The sequence below is a fragment of the Triticum urartu genome, chromosome 4, assembly GCF_003073215.2.
Source record: "Triticum urartu cultivar G1812 chromosome 4, Tu2.1, whole genome shotgun sequence".
In the NCBI taxonomy this organism is placed as follows: Eukaryota; Viridiplantae; Streptophyta; class Magnoliopsida; order Poales; family Poaceae; genus Triticum; species Triticum urartu.
In genome coordinates this window covers 521,753,347-521,770,813 of record NC_053025.1, presented here as the reverse complement: position 1 = coordinate 521,770,813, position 17,467 = coordinate 521,753,347, and the positions used below count along the sequence as shown (strand labels likewise).

General features: G+C 47.4%; 2 protein-coding genes across 2 annotated transcripts; one reads left to right on the top strand and one right to left on the bottom strand.

Moving 5' to 3' along the window:
- Positions 1–2,680: 2,680 nt before the first annotated feature.
- LOC125552410 (probable E3 ubiquitin-protein ligase ARI2) lies at positions 2,681–7,909 on the bottom strand. Its single transcript, XM_048715956.1, has 7 exons — positions 7,431–7,909; positions 7,210–7,242; positions 6,825–7,101; positions 5,821–6,301; positions 3,686–4,234; positions 3,404–3,594; positions 2,681–3,135 (listed from the first exon to the last, which is right to left on the bottom strand). Exons 1-7 carry the CDS (start codon positions 7,602–7,604, stop codon positions 2,978–2,980), a joined length of 1,863 nt encoding a protein of 620 aa, XP_048571913.1. The 5' UTR covers positions 7,605–7,909; the 3' UTR covers positions 2,681–2,977.
- Positions 7,910–12,831: 4,922 nt separating this feature from the next.
- Positions 12,832–14,944, top strand: LOC125554047 (serine/threonine receptor-like kinase NFP). The gene has a single exon (XM_048717671.1). It carries the CDS (start codon positions 12,877–12,879, stop codon positions 14,746–14,748), a length of 1,872 nt encoding a protein of 623 aa, XP_048573628.1. The 5' UTR covers positions 12,832–12,876; the 3' UTR covers positions 14,749–14,944.
- The last annotated feature ends 2,523 nt before the right edge of the window (positions 14,945–17,467 follow it).

The following is a 17,467-nucleotide window of genomic DNA, read 5'->3' as shown; positions in this document are numbered from 1 at the left end:
GTCGTTCTGACGATAAGAGGTTTCCCTGTTTTATATTACAAAGCAATCGCATCATACAACATGTGGCTCCGGGTGGCGGCTCCGGACGATGATGACAAGTGTAGTTTTGTTATGCAGTCAATGATGTTGTTGTTTCTCTTTTTTTCTTTCATCTTCGGATCCTCCCCATGTCGTTCTGACGATAAGAGGTTTCCCTGTTTTATATTATAAAGCAATCGCATCATACAACATGTGGCTCCGGGTGGCGGCTCCGGACGATGATGACAAGTGTAGTTTTGTTATGCAGTCAATAGTGTTGTTGTTTCTCTTAAAGAGGTGCGACGCACGTCGTCATCATCGTCCGATCCCATTACACACGGACTGAAATGAATGAATCAACACTAAAACGCGCTTATATAGTACTCCCTCCGTCTCATGTCACTAGTGTAAAAAAACGCTCTTATATTACACTTCCGATTTAGAAAAGAAAAGGTTAGAACGTGAACACGAAGGAAATATATATTGCTGCACGTACATTGATGGTCTAACTCCATATGTGAGCGCTTACGTTACATGGATGCATACACTTGGTTGGATCGTGTCAATTGTCCCAGAGCTGGTTGAGCCTTGGGGCAAGCAGCATACACGCCAAACGCTACATGGGATGGGATGGGATGGGATAGGAGGCGTGCACTGGCTGGATTCGGTGGATGCCTTGCCCAGCCCCATCCCTCATGTACCCTAACCGGGCGTCCGGGCCCCAAATGTCATGTAGCTGCTTGTCACGGAATCCCACTGCAGTTTTAGCTGTGGGTTTGGTCGCGCCCCTCACTCAACTGTTCCTCAAGCATGATCCGGCCCGGCGCCCCCACGTCGCAATCGCACGCGCCCTCCACCACGGTGCACGTAGTACGTACCTAGAGAGCATTATTAGCCCAGGGCATTTTTTTCCTTGCACGACTATTCGTTCTGCTGGACCAATCTTTTGTGCATCGTGCTATATATGTGTATGATAAGAGACGGTACTTGCTTCTGCACTGGCAGTATTTATCGCATCGCACAACAGAGACTTGATGGCTAACGGAAAAGGTACGTTCGGTATATATGCTCCTGCTGGTAGTAAGTTTTGCACTCTCTGGTTTTTTGCTATGTGTTGGCAAATGAAGGGCTTTTGGATATCTGTTACTCCCTCCGTCTAAAATTACTTGTCGCATAAATGGATGTATTGTCGGAACTGGCGAAGAGTAAGAAGAAAGGAGACGTTCCTTGTCCCACTTGGTTCACAATGATCATTAGCATGAGCAGTAAGATAAGATACACTCCCCGTCTATCCCCAATGATGCTGTCAATGACAACCTAGGGGAGCTGCGCCCGTACGTAATAACGACAAAGCGGCCTCGATTAAGAGAAGCTATTCGAATCTCAGTGGAGTGATTAAAGAACCGTCCCGGCGACAGACATGCCGGGGGTCTCATGTGCTCTTGGACCGGTGCCGAGTGGTAGAATAGCCGCTGGAAAGAGCAGGTGAAGCAAGGAAAGGAACCACACCGATGCAGCGTGATGTGCAAGCGCGCATAGGAAACCAGCTCCGGCGGCATTTGATTACTGAAGCCTCCTCAGTTCGAGATCCGGGAAAGATTCTTCTCATCGGTCTTCCAAGCTGTCAGAGAGCGCGCTAAACGCCTAGAGCTTACCAACTGCTACGACCGTGGCAACGGTGTCCTATCTGGAAGTCAATGGGCGTGCAGAGCTCGAGCATTTTCCATTAGATAGCTTACCTAGCGAATAGAGAGGACGGACGACACAAATCCAAAGGAAAGCACGGGAGAGGACAACATGGAGTGTTCTTTCACGCGCCGGTAGATTCTCAGGTGATGCGCGTGGTACAAGCGCATCCTCGGTACCATCGGGTCGCCATATGTGGCAAAATTTCGTGTTTTGACCCTCTTTCGATACCTATTCGAAATCTGATCTTAGTTTGATTTTTTTCGAAATCTGATCCTTTTGCTACCGCCAGGGTCCATGGCGGTAGGGTTGCATGCTCTACCGCAAAAATTTGTTAAGTATTGAACACAGTGTGTGTTCGTGCCCATCGCCGAACACCTTAACGATAGGGTTGTACATGCTACCGTCATTCTGTTTGGCGGTACGGGTGTTTTCTATCACCAAGGTCCCTGGCGGTAGGCTATGGACCCTTACGATAACAAAAGGGCCAGATCTCAAAAAATTTCAAACTAGGATCAGATCTCGAATAGAGATTAGAAAAGGGTCAAAACACGAAATTTTACCCCATATGCAGCCTGTCCCTTTGCATGAGCAGCCAAGGGGCTACGTTTCAACACGTAATCCAAAGCTTGACTTCCAAGGCAGCATGTTCGAAGCTAGCAGAGCTGACAAAATCTCGGGGTAAAACATGCCTCAACGACAGACATGCTGATGTGCATCTCGCACCGCAATCCTCCACAGGCAGCATCTTGCATTCCTCAGCGGGAACGCATTCCCAGGATTCAAACTTTTGCGAGCCTGGATGGGAATCAATCAGCTGACCTAAAGAACCTCATCTGGTTGACTACCACCACAAGACGGAGTCCCAACTTTAAACCAGCTGGTAGTATTCAGTTTCCAATTTTAGAAAGTCAGCGTCCCAAAGAGCTTGAAGCAGTTACTTCTACAATAAATTGCAATTTGCAGCACAAACATAGTAAAACATGTCTAGAGTTCTCTCCCAAAAAAAGTTATCTTCTTGCTCAACAGGTAGATTTAGCATTATAGGAGCTATGCACAACGGGATCATGTCATGTCATGATATACAAGAGGATAAGTTGAAAGTTTGCTTGCTCTATTGGTCGGGTCGGGATCACAGCCCCAGGGTGGGTGAGGTTGCGGCGCATGCAAGCGCCCCAGGGCAACAAAAGAGAACACAAATTCCTTTATGTAGCTGAAGAAACACAGGTCAGCTGTACAGTTGCAGCGGAATGTTCTGTCCGATACTGGAGCTTCAGATCTTGTCCGCCACTTCGGCTGGCACGTTGAGATCGAAAAGAGCACCGCCGCCATGAGCGTCTCTTCTCTCTCTCTTGTGAGACGGGCGTCCACTGTTGTCGGAACTTGACCCGTGCATCTGAAGAATAGGTCGCTTTCCCGTAAGAGATGAGCCTAGGGCGGATGGTAAAATATGCATCAGCAACCAGAAACAGCTAATCTCAATTAAAATATAAGCAATCAGAAACAGCCAATACCTAACTTCTACTGCCTCCGTTCGGAATTACTTGTCTCGGAAATGGATGTATCTAGAACTAAAACACATCTAGATACATTCATTTCTGCGACAAGTAATTCCGAACGGGGGGAGTAGTATGGACATGGTGATGCTTATCATATGAATTTAAGCCTTGGTATGAAGGAAATATTGCAAGTTAAATACCTGGTTCGCTACATAAACCAGGTTGACTCTTGTGTTCATCCTGACTACACTTCGTAGATGGCGAACTTTGTTCAGCAGAGTCCAAACAAATATGGAGCTCTGAGGCTCTATCAAGACCCTTGGATTTGTATGGGGCAATATTATGAGGCGTGCGGAGAGGGTATAACAAATCATTCTCGATGCACTGATACCTGCAAAGCAATACACAGTTAGTACAAAACACTGGCCAAACTTTTTTGTTTCAAGGTAACTGACAGGGACTTTGTTGAGCAGAGTTCTTACATTTGCTTGCAGAGCCTATCTACCACATTGGAAAGATTGATAACATGCTTCATTGTATCCATAACCTCCTCATCACTAAAATTTTGAAAATCCTTCTCAAGGAAACCAGATAACCTTTCAACATTGAACTCTAATTGCTGTTGCTGATCCTCAAACAGATTCTGCTTGAGTTCTCTTTCCTCAGGAGTCATCTCATCCTTGAAGATCTCATCACCAAACATGTAGAATGCAAAAGGATAAGAATATGAAAGAACACGCCTTGATCTGAAAAGCCTGTTCAGTCCATTTATCACCCAAGAGTAATCTTTTATCTTGGATTCCTTATTTTCAGAAATGGATATCTTCCACTGGATGTCACGCTTAAGCTTTGCTTCCTGCTTAAGAGAATCAGTATGTGCCTTGTATCTGTTGTGGTAGTGCATATATCGATAGAGGTCTCGCCTTGCTTGTTCAGTTCTCGTTGACTGATCTTCTGTGAATCGGCCACAACTGTGGCCGCTAATGCTTGACCATGTGTGATCTCTACCAGTAGCACCACCACATAACCAACTGCATCCGAAATACATAAAATCAGCAAAATAAAACTCAAACTTAAGAACAAGTGGAGTGAAGAGGAAAAAACCGAGAAAGAAAAACAAGAGAGGAGAACATCTTAGTCAGCGTAGCATGTAAGTGGTGGTGCAGCGTGAATGACACACCAAACTTAAAATATTTTTATATCCTGTCAGGCACATGCTAATAAAGGCCTGTAATGATCCTTGACAGTACAATTGACTCTTGTATTACCCTACTGCGATATCTAGATTTCCGATCAGATACGTGCCAGACTGCCAGCATTACCTCTAGCAGTGAGCATTCTTGAATAGGAAACAATAATACTCTGTCTCCTTAGTCCTTACACAATTGGCAGAGTACAGCTTTTGCTATTATATCCACACACCATAAGTCTGTATGTAGCATACGTGATCAGGGCAGGAGCTATGGATGATGGATAGAATACTTCCACACTAAGGTTAGATAAGCTATACGCCTATACCATTACAAGACTTTCCTCCATATGCTATGAATTACTGGTAAAAGCATGATACCAAACTATTATTTCCAACTACCAACAAATTTTTATTAACAATCTAGGTGGTTGTATCTTTATAGAAAGAAGAATTACTGGTAAAAGCATGATACCAAACTATTATTTCCAACTACCAACAATTTTCATTAACAATCTAGGCGGTTGTATCTTTATAGAAAAATTATGGGGCTATAAATATGTCATAAAACCTGTCCTTACAAAAGAGCAATCGGTATCAAAGAGAGAACAGTATGTACTTCACCAGCATCAAAGTACTATCTGCCCACCATACAATTATATCACAATAGTATCCTAGTAGTAGTATAGTACTGACCGAGCTGAATTGGTAACTCGGTATATCTGAATACTCTACAAATACAATTGAAGCATTTGAGGCCGCATCAATCAAGGATACACGATATAAGGAATCATTAGATCTCCAAACTGAACTTCGCCTTACCCAAGGTGGGTTTCACTGGTTCTGAGTCCTAACTAACATGTGCCAAGCGATCCCCTATTCTGCATCCCGAAGATCAAGGACCAGGGCAATCATTCCAGCAAGTTTGTTCAAGGGTTGAGAGCGGGAGTTCAACTCTGGAGTTCGAACCCCCCTTGTTCCTCAGTAGCTCAGTGGTAGAGTAGTCAACTGTTAACTGACTGGTCGTACGTTCCAATACTACTTGGGGAGATATGATTAATTCTTTAATGTAAGAATAACAAGCTGAACTGAAGGCTTGCTTTGACCCTTAGGGGTAGGTAATCTGCTCCCTATTTTTGTTTCCCTGCTGCATTCTATCTCATCGTACCACATTCTGTTCTACGATTCATTTGAACATCATTACTCATTGGAAGGTATGCTCACGCTTACATAAAACAGGAAAGTGAGAAGAAGACAAGACATGTGGTGCTTTCAGTTTGTATGGACAAGTATCAAGTAAGATAAAAGAAGGTACCAATATAACAAATAAAAGAAGGCATCAATATAACAACAGTGCATCATTAGCTGCCAACAAATGGAATGGTATGCAATAAAACATAAATGTTCAAGAGGAATACGAAATCTCACCAGAATGCTTGTCCACATATACATGCAACCAGGTTGCAGCCACCATTCTTCTCAACGGGTTTGTGACACTTGGGACAGGGCTTAGTATTTACTGTTATCCAATTCACAGTCTCTGATTCATCACGACATTTCTTGATCCAGAGCTCCCACATCACGCAGGAACAAGGGGAATGTGCTTCTGAGGAGCAATTAAAACAAAACTGGCGTCCACATGTACATTCCACTTCGCAATGAATATCACCTTTGACACGTATAGCATTTCCACAATGTGGTGTGCTGGGGCACCACTTGACTGTATCATTGTCCTCGATATAAGATTCCAGTAAAAACCTTTCAAAGCGCTCAGCAATATCTGGGCGCTTTGCACTTACTAACTTCCGGACTAACGCTTCATCACAGATGGCATTGCACTTTGGAGCCATGCACTTGACACGCCGACTCTGCCCCTCATTTATTTTCACAATGAAATATTCTGTCCAACCTGATGAAACGCACATATTAGTGGCTATTCAGGAATAAATGATATAGCAATGCTAATTCAAGGGTGCGGTTGGCATGGAGGTAGAGAGTATAAAAAACTTGCGTAGTTGATATATTCTTCGCTGGTACTTAGAGCCAAAATTCGTAATAATAGACTAGTAGATTAGATGAAGTAACATAATGATTATTCTTGCGACTAGGAAGTGATATCCCCTGCTTCCCTAGGTTAATTTTGTGCATGAAGTACAAGTACAGATGGTCTACAATGATACAGAGATAAATGAAGATGATAAGTTGCTCCATTTTCTTCGTAAGTAGGATAATAAGATGTTTGTTGATTTGTCATTCCTAATACATGAATATCACACTGCTGATCAGCACGGTGGTCAAAAAGCAAAGTATTCATCCGAAAATGCCATCATACGATCGTTCTACCGGCATATAAAAGCTATAGCTAATACATACATATGCAAAGCTTCATATACATAATAAGCACTTCTGTGTTCTCAACGACCAGTACTCACATTCATTGCAGTAGTTGTGGCCGCAGTCCATATGGGAAGCGGCCGAGAGGGGCACATCATCGTAGCAAACATTGCAGGTGACCTCCGTCGCAGAGGGCGAGCCAGCATTATTGGCGGTTCCGAGAGGAATACCAGCCTCGGAGAAGAGCTTATCCCTCCCCTTCTGATCGAGCAGCTCGAATATCCTCTCCACATCCCAGCGGTAGTGGATCAGAAGCGTCCTTGCGTGGTGCTCCTTTAACCCTAGCAGCTCCATCACCTTCCTCAGATCCTCCCTCTACAGACCCCAATCAGCCAGAATAAATTTACAAAACAAACGTCAGCATCCGGAAATCACTTACAGCCTGGAAACAGAATGGGAGGAGCCCTCGGGCCACATAGTCACCTGCGCCGCCAAGAGGTATTCCTTGGTGATCACCTGCAAGCAAGCACAAACAAGGGGGGGGGGGGGGGGGGGGGGGGGGGGGGGGGGGGGGGGGGGGGGGGGGGGGGGGGGGGGGGAGGGGGGTGGGGGGGGGGGGGGGGAAATCCGTCAGTAAGGGAAGCAATCGGGGGCGCCAATGGGCGGAGAGGGCCCGGAGGAACACGGGCAAGCGAGGCGCGTACGGAGGAGGAGGACCAATGGCAGTCCTCGAGGTTGCCGTCCTCGAGGACCTGGAGGACGGACTCCTCTAGGGCATCGTCCTCCTGATCGCTCAGGTAGCAGTCCTCCTCGTCGTCGTCCTGCTCGTACTCCGGCGACGACGCCGGCTGGGACGCTTCCTCGGCGTCGCGGCCCATCGGCTCAGCGACCGATCAGATCGGCCGAATCAAAGCGGGCGGCGGTGGCGCAACAAATAGGGGTTTCTTTCTAGATTGGCGGATGGAGTTGGTGGAAGAGGCGGCGGCGCTGGGGAAGGGGGCTAGGGAGGAAGCGCGCGGCTGGATATTGGGCCGGCGGGGAGCGGCGGAGGAGACGGGGACGGCGGCGGCGGAGCAGCTGGGAGGGGAGTGAAGGGGGGAAGGCGGAGGCGCTGGGGCGTGGCCGGAATTGGGGAAGGGCTGCGCCTTTCGGCTGCTGCTGGCAAGGGTGAAGGGGGTAAGTGAAAAAATGCCAGGCACCGTTTTGATTTTTTTAATGGGGAAAGCTGGCAGTTGGCAGACACCTACTCTGGCTGCGGTACCACACCGTAGCCATCCTGCTTCGGCCCAGCTGTGACTTTGGGCCTGTGTAACAGGCTGGGCTTGGAAGGCAAGGTAAGAGACCCCTCAAGGACAGCGAGAGTTTACGCACATGGGCGAATGTCTCCATTGAACTCCATTCTTAGTTTACACTGCTTAGTGTGCTGATTGTGCCGTGCAATCTTCACTTAAGACACCACACGCAATGGTTTGTATAAAAAAACTCTAACGTTATTGGGCATGCATTAGCCAATTGGTGAACAACCGATGCTCGGGTCTGATCCTAAGATTGTTGGTTGCCGGACCCATTTCGCTGCAAGTTTGAGATCCCATCCATACCGGTGGTTACGCTTCTACATGCGTGTTTCATTTGTGATGGCGATGGCTCTGATCGCATTTCTCAACATCTGAGATAAAGCACCATCTGCATCGATGTTGATCCACATTGTGCTCGTTGTAGACTCAGAAATATTATCGTCCAATCAATCCATCGTGCATGCTTAAAATTCATGGAGTTCACTTTGTTCTTAGAGGGTGCTTGGATACGTTTTAGTCTCATAACTAAAAGTAATGGGACTAAAACTTGCTAGCCTCATTCATGCTTGGATCCAAATACTAAAGAGACTAAAATCAAGTTAATAAGCATTTATTATCCTCCAAACCCTTTAATCTAGAACTCGCATGTGTTAAAGAAGAGGAGTTAAATGAGGAGAGAGAGGACTAATCCACATTTTAGTAGGGATACCGCTGACTAAAAAAATTTAGTCTCAAGACTAGTTTTAGCCCCTCTTTAGTCAGGAGTGCTTGGAACTTTAACCTCTTAAAAAGACTATTTTTAGTAAAACTAAAATAAATCCCTTGATCCAAGCACCCTCTTAATTTTTGTATCTGTGGAGGGGTGGACATTTGTCTTTTGTAGCAAACTGGTGTGGGCATGCGGCCCATTATGCCCGCTTTGTCAATCTTCTTGTGAATTTCCTAGGCCCAGTAGAACTTTGCTAGCCCGTGTGTTGTCTATAGGTCTAACAAAGAACTTAAATATTAGAGGGCATGTGGTTGGATGGTTAGAGAGACTGTGGTATTCCTAGTCCACCAGGGTTCAAATCTTGATGCTCGCATTTATTCGTGGATTTATTTTAGGATTTCCAGCGATGCATATTCAGTGGGAGCAGACGTTCTGTCGACGACGAGATGCCGGCTCAGTCTTTCGGCGCTCATAAGGGCGCGTATATATGAGCGCTTGTGTCTGTACTGATGTTAAAAAAACAAAGAACTCAAATATTATTTATTTTTTTGGGACAGTCAAGTGTTCTTATGTTGACTGTGACAATATGAAGGGTAAGCTTTTCACGAAAATAAATAATGGCGAAGTATAAGCCTAGAATGTTCTTGACTGAGATTTTTCTATATATCTAAGTTGATTCTTAGACGAACCGACTTAAAGATAAGAAATCTCAGATGACTTAGGATTAGCAAGACCATACAAAAAAGGTGAGCCAAAGGTGAGTATTAAAATGATTGAGATCAATCATATCCACCAAAGAGACAAAACAAATCATTCGCAAAGTGCCACACGATAATTTTTAACAACAGAGTGAGCTTTCTGCTCAAGCCGAAACGAGCAAGACAAAAAAGAGGCGGCCAATTAGCTCATGATCCTCTGGCATGCATATATTTTTGTTGCCATTTTTTGTCCGATCATGAGGCATACTCATTTGGCCAACCATATGTCAATTCCATGGACATTTTGTTTCGTTCTTGTTGTCATGAGTGACATACCTATGTTTATTTTTCCCAAACATTGTTGTGTTCGATTTGAACAAAATCTTGCATGTGACCTGTTGGTGTGGTGTCAAACTCATTCTTACTTTCCTTAGGTTATTGTTTCATTTAGGAGCATCAGGGAAGGTGCAAACATACACACATCACCGCACGCATGAACGGAAATACTCACGAAACTATTGGACCCATTGAGCCTGAACATTGTACATTTCACTGTTGCTCGTTGTGGACCAGCATGCCACTTACAACCGAAAGAGTTTTTTTGCAAAAAGGTGAACATTGTGGCTTCAAAATCTGAGATTTAAACCCGGATCCCATATTGGATTTTTATCTACGACACTATACATCGGTTGGGTCGCCGCGTGGCTGGGATCTGTCGCCTCTATGCATTGTACATTTTTGCACGTGTTTTGTTGGACCGGGGAGGAAATGTTCGCAACAATGTAGCATACACACAACAACAAAAAATTGCGAAAAGGGAATGCTCTAAAGTTATCACTCAAGTCAAAGATGCAACACCTCAAAGATTGACATGCAACAAACCCAAATTCTTGTGTGCAAAAAATATGGTTACTTTCGCGACCTTCTTCATCCAGGGCAAAGAGGAGGTCCCTCAGCGAGGAGGAGGGGGGGCTCAAAGATGACAAACCTAGCCTTTGAGCAGCCCACACTTGAAAACCTGATGTTTGGCTAGTTCGAGGTCTAGTATTTTGCCAAATGCCCGTTCGAAAAGCCAAAAAAATGCATGGATAATGTTTTTTATAATTAGTTGCAATAATTAATTTTTTATGGCAGTGATTAAATTACATTTACAAATACTTAAGCAATGTTTTGAGGTGCTTGAACCATGCCAAGCCTAGTTAAGGAGATGGAGGACGATTTTTTATTTATGAATATGCCCACAAAATCGGAATGTGTTGTTTTGTGGTACTTTTCTTACAGATCCTAAGTGAGTAAGATTTATAATCTTCTATATCTAAATTGCTAGTCCCCACTAATGTATTTCTCTCAACATGTGCCGACACATGTCACCTCTAGATGTTAAAAAAAATTCTTGTTGTTGGAGGCTAGTACCTCTGGTGGATCCGAAAAGGGATCACACACAATGGATCGCCAACACGGCCCTCGAGATGGCCCATGTCGGTGTTGGCTATTGCAAACAACTTCCACCGAGCAAATCTGATGAATCATGATGCCCAAGAGCAAAGATGGTTAAAGCCCAACCCTAAATTCATGACGCTAAATGTTGATGCCTTTTCCATGTAGATGAAGGGACCGGAGCGACGGCGGTAGTCATTAGAGATGAGAAAGATAATCTTTTGGCGGCCCAATGCAAACACTTAGCACATGCTGCAGATGTGGTTACTTCTGAAGTTGTGCCAATGAGAGATGGCCTCTCTTTTGCAAATTATCTTGGTTTCCCTAGAGTGCAGGCAGAATCAGATTCGGCAACAGTGATTAAATATTGTTCAGGTCAAAACAGATGGTGGGATGTTGATGCAACCATATTAGTGGAGTGTGTTTATGTGTCATCACTTATTGGGAAGGTTGTCTTTAAACATTGTGTTTGTTCTTCGAATCAAGCGGCGCATGTGCTAACTAGTTATAGTTTCTGTAATAACATTAATAGTAGTTGGGTTAATGAGCATCCGGCTTATGTAATCCCCAATCTTTTGGACGATGTAATTCTGATTTAAGATCCAATAAAGCTAGCCATGATATCTTTCTCTTAAAAAAACATGATGGGTAACGCCCACCTCAACTTGCAAATCTTGCATATCTAAATTGCCAATCTCCACTTATGTATTTTTCTCAACATACACACATATCATCTCATGATACAAACATGAAAGGCTAAGGTCCATCTCAACATGCAAATATGAATGAAAAAACTCAACTCGATAATTCTTATTTCTCTCAACGTGCACATATGCCACCTCAGCACGCAAATAAGCATCGAAAATGTCTACTTCAACATACAAATACGCACCGGAAAAGGTACAACTCAATAATTAAATGCAGTAAATAATATATGTACCTCAAATTCTAGTTTCATATTATGAGTTTAAAATTCCTAGTCCATACAACCAAATACAATCAAAGTATATTTCTACAAATTTCCGCAGCAATGTACGCCGTATCGTCTAGCTGGGGAATAGATAAAGAAGATAGAGCTATTTCTTCTCTTTGTGAAAGGGCTGGTTTCTTTCCCGTTTAATAGACGTTTGTAGACTCCAGTGAAAACAAGGGTAACCTGAATCACTTGCGGCGCTTTGGACAGAGCCCATGGGATCATACGGTCTTCCGGCGGCGATACCAGGACTAATTTATCAGCGCAGCTGCAGTGGTGCCGGACAAGTTGATCAACTCGGCAGGCACCCTACACGCTATATCTGTACTGTATATGATTAGTGGGTATTACAGTTTGCTGCTAAAAGATGGCACAAGGCGTATGAATAACGTGTATACTCCTTCTAATGTCAAAAACGATCTTATATTATGAGACAGAGGAAGTAGCTTATTGTATAATCCTGGTTTTTTCCTCTGAAAACGATACCGTGGGCATTATCATCTGGCATACACTTTCTCCAATCAAGGAGACGGCGGACCCGTTCCGCCGCTCCCACTGCAAATGCAATCAATCACACACGAAAGCTACCGCCTCCAGTTAACAAAATAATCAAACATGGCTGCCTGCAGAATATAGCAGCCCGCCACATACATTACCTGAAGACGCTACCTGCAGTCTATAGCTGCCTCATCAGTCGTCATCGTTCGCCATCGTAAATCAAACAGGCCGGTGTTTTAATACGCAGGATCAAACCATCCCTGCCTGCAAAACTAATCGGGTCTAATGGACACAGGAGAGGGGACGGCATCTGAGTCGCTCAGCGGGAATTGGCGAGCCGAATCAAAAACCCCAGAGCCGCGACAAAAGCCCACCGCGGTTTTTTGACCCGAACAACCCGAGCCAGCCGCCGCCCTGCACGCCGCTAGCTACGCATACTAAAACCGAGCCCACACCCCCTTGGCCACTTCCACCACCGCATTCCCACTCCGCGCGGCTCACGACACGAACCAACCCTGGCCGCGACACGGAGCGCGCCAAATGGACCCCCGCCGCTTCCTCTGCTGCCTCCTGCTCGCCCTCGCCCTCGCCTCCCGCCGCTGCGCCGCGCAGGGCGGCGCCGGGCGCTTCGCGTGCCTCGTGCCGGCCCCGTGCGACACGTTCGTCCTGTACCGCACGCAGGCCCCGGGGTCCCTCGACCTCGGCGCCGTCTCGGACCTCTTCGGCGTGAGCCGGGCCATCATCGCCAGCGCCAACGGCTTCGGCCTCGACGCCGAGGGCGCGGCGCTGCTGCCCGACCAGCCGCTGCTCGTGCCCGTCCGCTGCGGCTGCACCGGCGGCCGCTCCTTCGTCAACGTCACCTACCCCATCCGCTCCGGCGACACCTTCTACGCGCTCGCGCTCACCGGCTTCGAGAACCTCACCACCCCCGACGTCATCCAGGAGCTCAACCCGCAGGCGGTCTTCAACAAGCTCAATGTCTCGCAGCTCGTCACCGTGCCGCTCTTCTGCCGCTGCCCCACGCCGGCCGAGCGGGCCGCCGGGGCGCAGCTGCTCGTCACCTACATGTGGCGCCCTGTCGACACCATGCCCGAGGTGAGCAACCTGATGGGCTCCGACGTCGGCGCCATCGCTGCGGTGAACAACGTCAGCGCCGACTTCACCTCCACGACGATGCTGCCGATGCTGGTCCCGGTGGCGCGGCCGCCGGTGCTTCCTCCGCTGCAATATGGCGCGAGCCCGAGCACCGGCGATCCCGGAGCCAGCAAGGGCTTCTCGGGCGCCACCGTCGCGGCGAGCATCGCGGGGTCTCTCGTCGCCGTCGCTGCCCTGTGCACGGCGATCTTCGCGTACCGGAGGTACCGCGAGAAGAAGGCCACGGTGCACTCGGCGTCCAGGTTCGCGAGCCCGAGGTTTTGCTTCAACCAGAACGCTTACGGGATTCAGAACAGCAGTTCCATCGCTCGCATGATCAACGGAGGGGACAAGCTGCTCACCAGCGTGTCGCAGTTCATCAACAAGCCTATCATCTTCGGTACAGAGGAGATCATGGAGGCGACGATGAACTTGGACGAACGGTGCAGGATCGGCAGCTCCTACTACCGGGCCAAGCTGGAAGGCGAGGTGTTCGCGGTGAAGCCGGCGAAAGGCGACGTGTCGGCGGAGCTGAGGATGATGCAGATGGTCAACCACGCCAACCTCATCAGGCTGGCCGGCATATCCATCGGCGCAGACGGGGACTACACCTTCCTCGTGTACGAGTTCGCCGAGAAGGGCTCGCTCGACAAGTGGCTGTACCAGAAGCCTCCGTCCTCGCTGCCGTCGTCGAGCTCATCGGCGGACACGCTCTCGTGGAACCAGAGGCTGGGCATCGCGTTCGACGTCGCCAACGGCCTGCTCTACATGCACGAGCACACTCAGCCGAGCATGGTGCACGGCGACGTCCGCGCACGGAACATCCTCCTCACCGCGGACTTCAGGGCCAGGATATCTAACTTCTCCGTGGCCGACGCCGCGGCGACGAGCAGCGACGTGTTCGCCTTCGGCCTGCTGGTCCTCGAGCTTCTCTCCGGCAGGACGGCCATGGAGGCGCGCGTCGGCGCGGAGATCGGCATGCTGTGGAGGGACATCCGGGCGGTGCTGGAGGCCGGGGACAAGAGGGACGCCAAGCTGAGGAAGTGGATGGACCCCGCCCTTGGGGACGAGTACTACTTGGATGCGGCACTCAGCCTGGCCGGCATGGCGAGGGCCTGCACGGAGGAGGACGCGGCGCGGCGGCCGAAGATGGCCGACGTCGTGTTCAGCCTTTCAATGCTGGTGCAGCCGTCACCGGTGGGCGACGCGTTCGAGAAGCTATGGCAGCCCAGCTCGGAGGAGAACATTAGGATTGTCAATGAAGTGGCAGCCAGATGATATGGAAACAGAACAGAATTTAGAGACTGATCTAGGAAGTTCTTAGTTTGGGTATTGCGTGCAGTGATTTATTTGGTTCGTTTTGTGAATGTGTGTCACTGTAATTTACTGCAATGCTTTGCATTACTATGTAGACCAAAGATGACGTTTTGTTGCAGTTTCCAGCTGCGATGGATAATACTAGCATGAGACGCTACAGTCCTTTGTGTTATCTTTTCGCTCTACTTCTATATACCGGGCTTGCTAAAAGCCTAGAATTCAGTAGACTGAGATTTAATCAAGTGAGCATGAAGCGTTGACTCGTTGGCTGGGCAGCTGGGGTAGCTGCCAAGCCCACCTGGGTTCGAGCCTTGGCTCTAACACAAGGTGCACGCGGAGTTTCTCCTATAAATAAAAGCCAACGAGGGTTGTATCATCAGTCCTCGCCGTTCGTGGCATGTCGTCTCACCGGTCGCAACATCCCTCATTGACGGTTGTATCATTTAGTCACATAGATTGCAGTGTCACTTGTCATTGACTGGAAAACTATCGCAACACTTTTCGTCACCGATTGCACCATCTAGCCGTGCCGCTTGTAGCAAAACAACTACGCCGTTGTCACTCTTGATATATTAGCAGCCTATATTGCTTATAGTATGCCTAGGTGAATTCCAAAGGATTGCACCACTTGTCTAGCACTGCTTGTTTGTACAAGCTGTTGTTTGTAGGGTCTTTTGTTCTTTTTATTTTCTACTCCTAGCCATTGGCTTCTGAGCTTTCTTGTTATTTTTTCAACAAAAAAGAGGCTAGATTGGTTCAAAGGGCATCTATAATTGGGCCTCATAAGTTAACTATGATTGTTTACTAATTATATTAAACAAGTAAAAATATAATAATAAAATCCATCGAATTGATCAGATGATCTTTGTGTTTGCCCTCATTCTCCTATCTTGTTGCTCACTTTGATTTTCAACCTTGGTTTCGTTGATTCTCCTCTCAAGTTTGTTGTTCTTCATCGCAAGATCCCGTATTACATCTTTTGCACCGTCTTGCAATTCACTAGACAACTCGTTTCACATATTTGCATCTTTGTAGCCATTCAAAGGGCAACCTGCTACTCCCGTTGAGGGAGTCCAGGATTATGGGGTCCTCGGGCGCCCGGGCTATGTGATATGGGCCGGACTAATGGGCCATGGAAATACAAGACGGAAGACTTTTCCCGTGTCCGGGTGGGACTCTCCTTGGCGTGGAAGGCAAGCTTAGCGTGCGTATGAAGATTCCTTTCTCTGTAAACCGACTCTGTACAAGCCCTAGCCCCCTCCGATGTCTATATAAACCGGAGGGTTTAGTCCGTAGAGGCAATCATAATCATACATGCTAGACAATTAGGGTTTAGCCATTACGATCTCGTGGTAGATCAACTCTTGTAACCCCTATACCCATCAAAGTCAATCAAGCGGGAAGTAGGGTATTACCTCCATAAAGAGGGCCCGAACCTGGATAAACACTGTGTCCCCTGCCTCCTGTTACCTTCGATCCTTAGACGCACAGTTCGGGACCCCCTAACCGAGATCTGCCGGTTTTGACATCGGCATTGGTGCCTTCATTGAGAGTTCCATTGTGCCGTCGTCGAAACGCTCGATGGTTCCATCAATGTGAAGGAAATATGCCCTAGAGGCAATAATAAAGTTGTTATTTATATTTCCTTATATCATGATAAATGTTTATTATTCATGCTAGAATTGTATTAACCGGAAACTTAGTACATGTGTGAATACATAGACAAACAGAGTGTCACTAGTATGCCTCTACCTGACTAGCTCGTTGATCAAAGATGGTTAATTTTCTAGCCATGGACAAAGAGTTGTCATTTGATAAACCGGATCACATCATTAGAGAATGATGTGATTGACTTGACCCATCCGTTAGCTTAGCACGATGATCGTTTAGTTTACTGCTATTGCTTTCTCCATAACTTATACATGTTCCTATGACTATGAGATTATGCAACTCCCGAATACCGGAGGAACACTTAGTGTGCTATCAAACGTCACAACGTAACTGGGTGACTATAAAGATGCTCTACAGGTGTCTCCGATGATGTTTGTGTTGGGGAACGTTGCAAAAAACAAAAAATTTCCTACGGTTTCACCAAGATCCATCTAGGAGTTCATCTAGCAACGAGTGATTGAATTGCATCTACATACCTTTGTAGATCACGCGCGGAAGCGTTCAAAGAACGGGGACGAGGAAGGCGTACTCGACGTGATCCAAATCACCGGAGATCCTAGCGCCGAACGGACGGCACCTCCGCGTTCAACACACGTACGGTCAGCGTAACGTCTCCTCCTTCTTGATCTAGCAAGGGGAAAGGAGAGGTTGAGGGAGATGGCTCCAGTAGCAGCACGATGGCGTGGTGGTGATGGAGCTGCAGTACTCCGGCAGGGCTTCGCTAAGCACTATGGAGGAGGATGATGTGTTGGAGAGGGAGAGGGAGGCACCAAAGGCGTGTTCTGAGAGGCCCTCCTTTCCCCACTATATCTAGGGAGTCCAGGGGGGGGGGGCGCCGGCCCTAGGAGATCCAATCTCCTAGGGGGGGTGCGGCCAAGGGAGGAATCCCTCCTCCCCAAGGCACCTAGGAGGTGCCTTCCCCCTTTGGGACTCTTCCCTTCCTTGAACCCTAGGCGCATGGGCCTCTTGGGGCTGGTGCCCTTGGCCCATATAGGCCAAGGCGCACCCC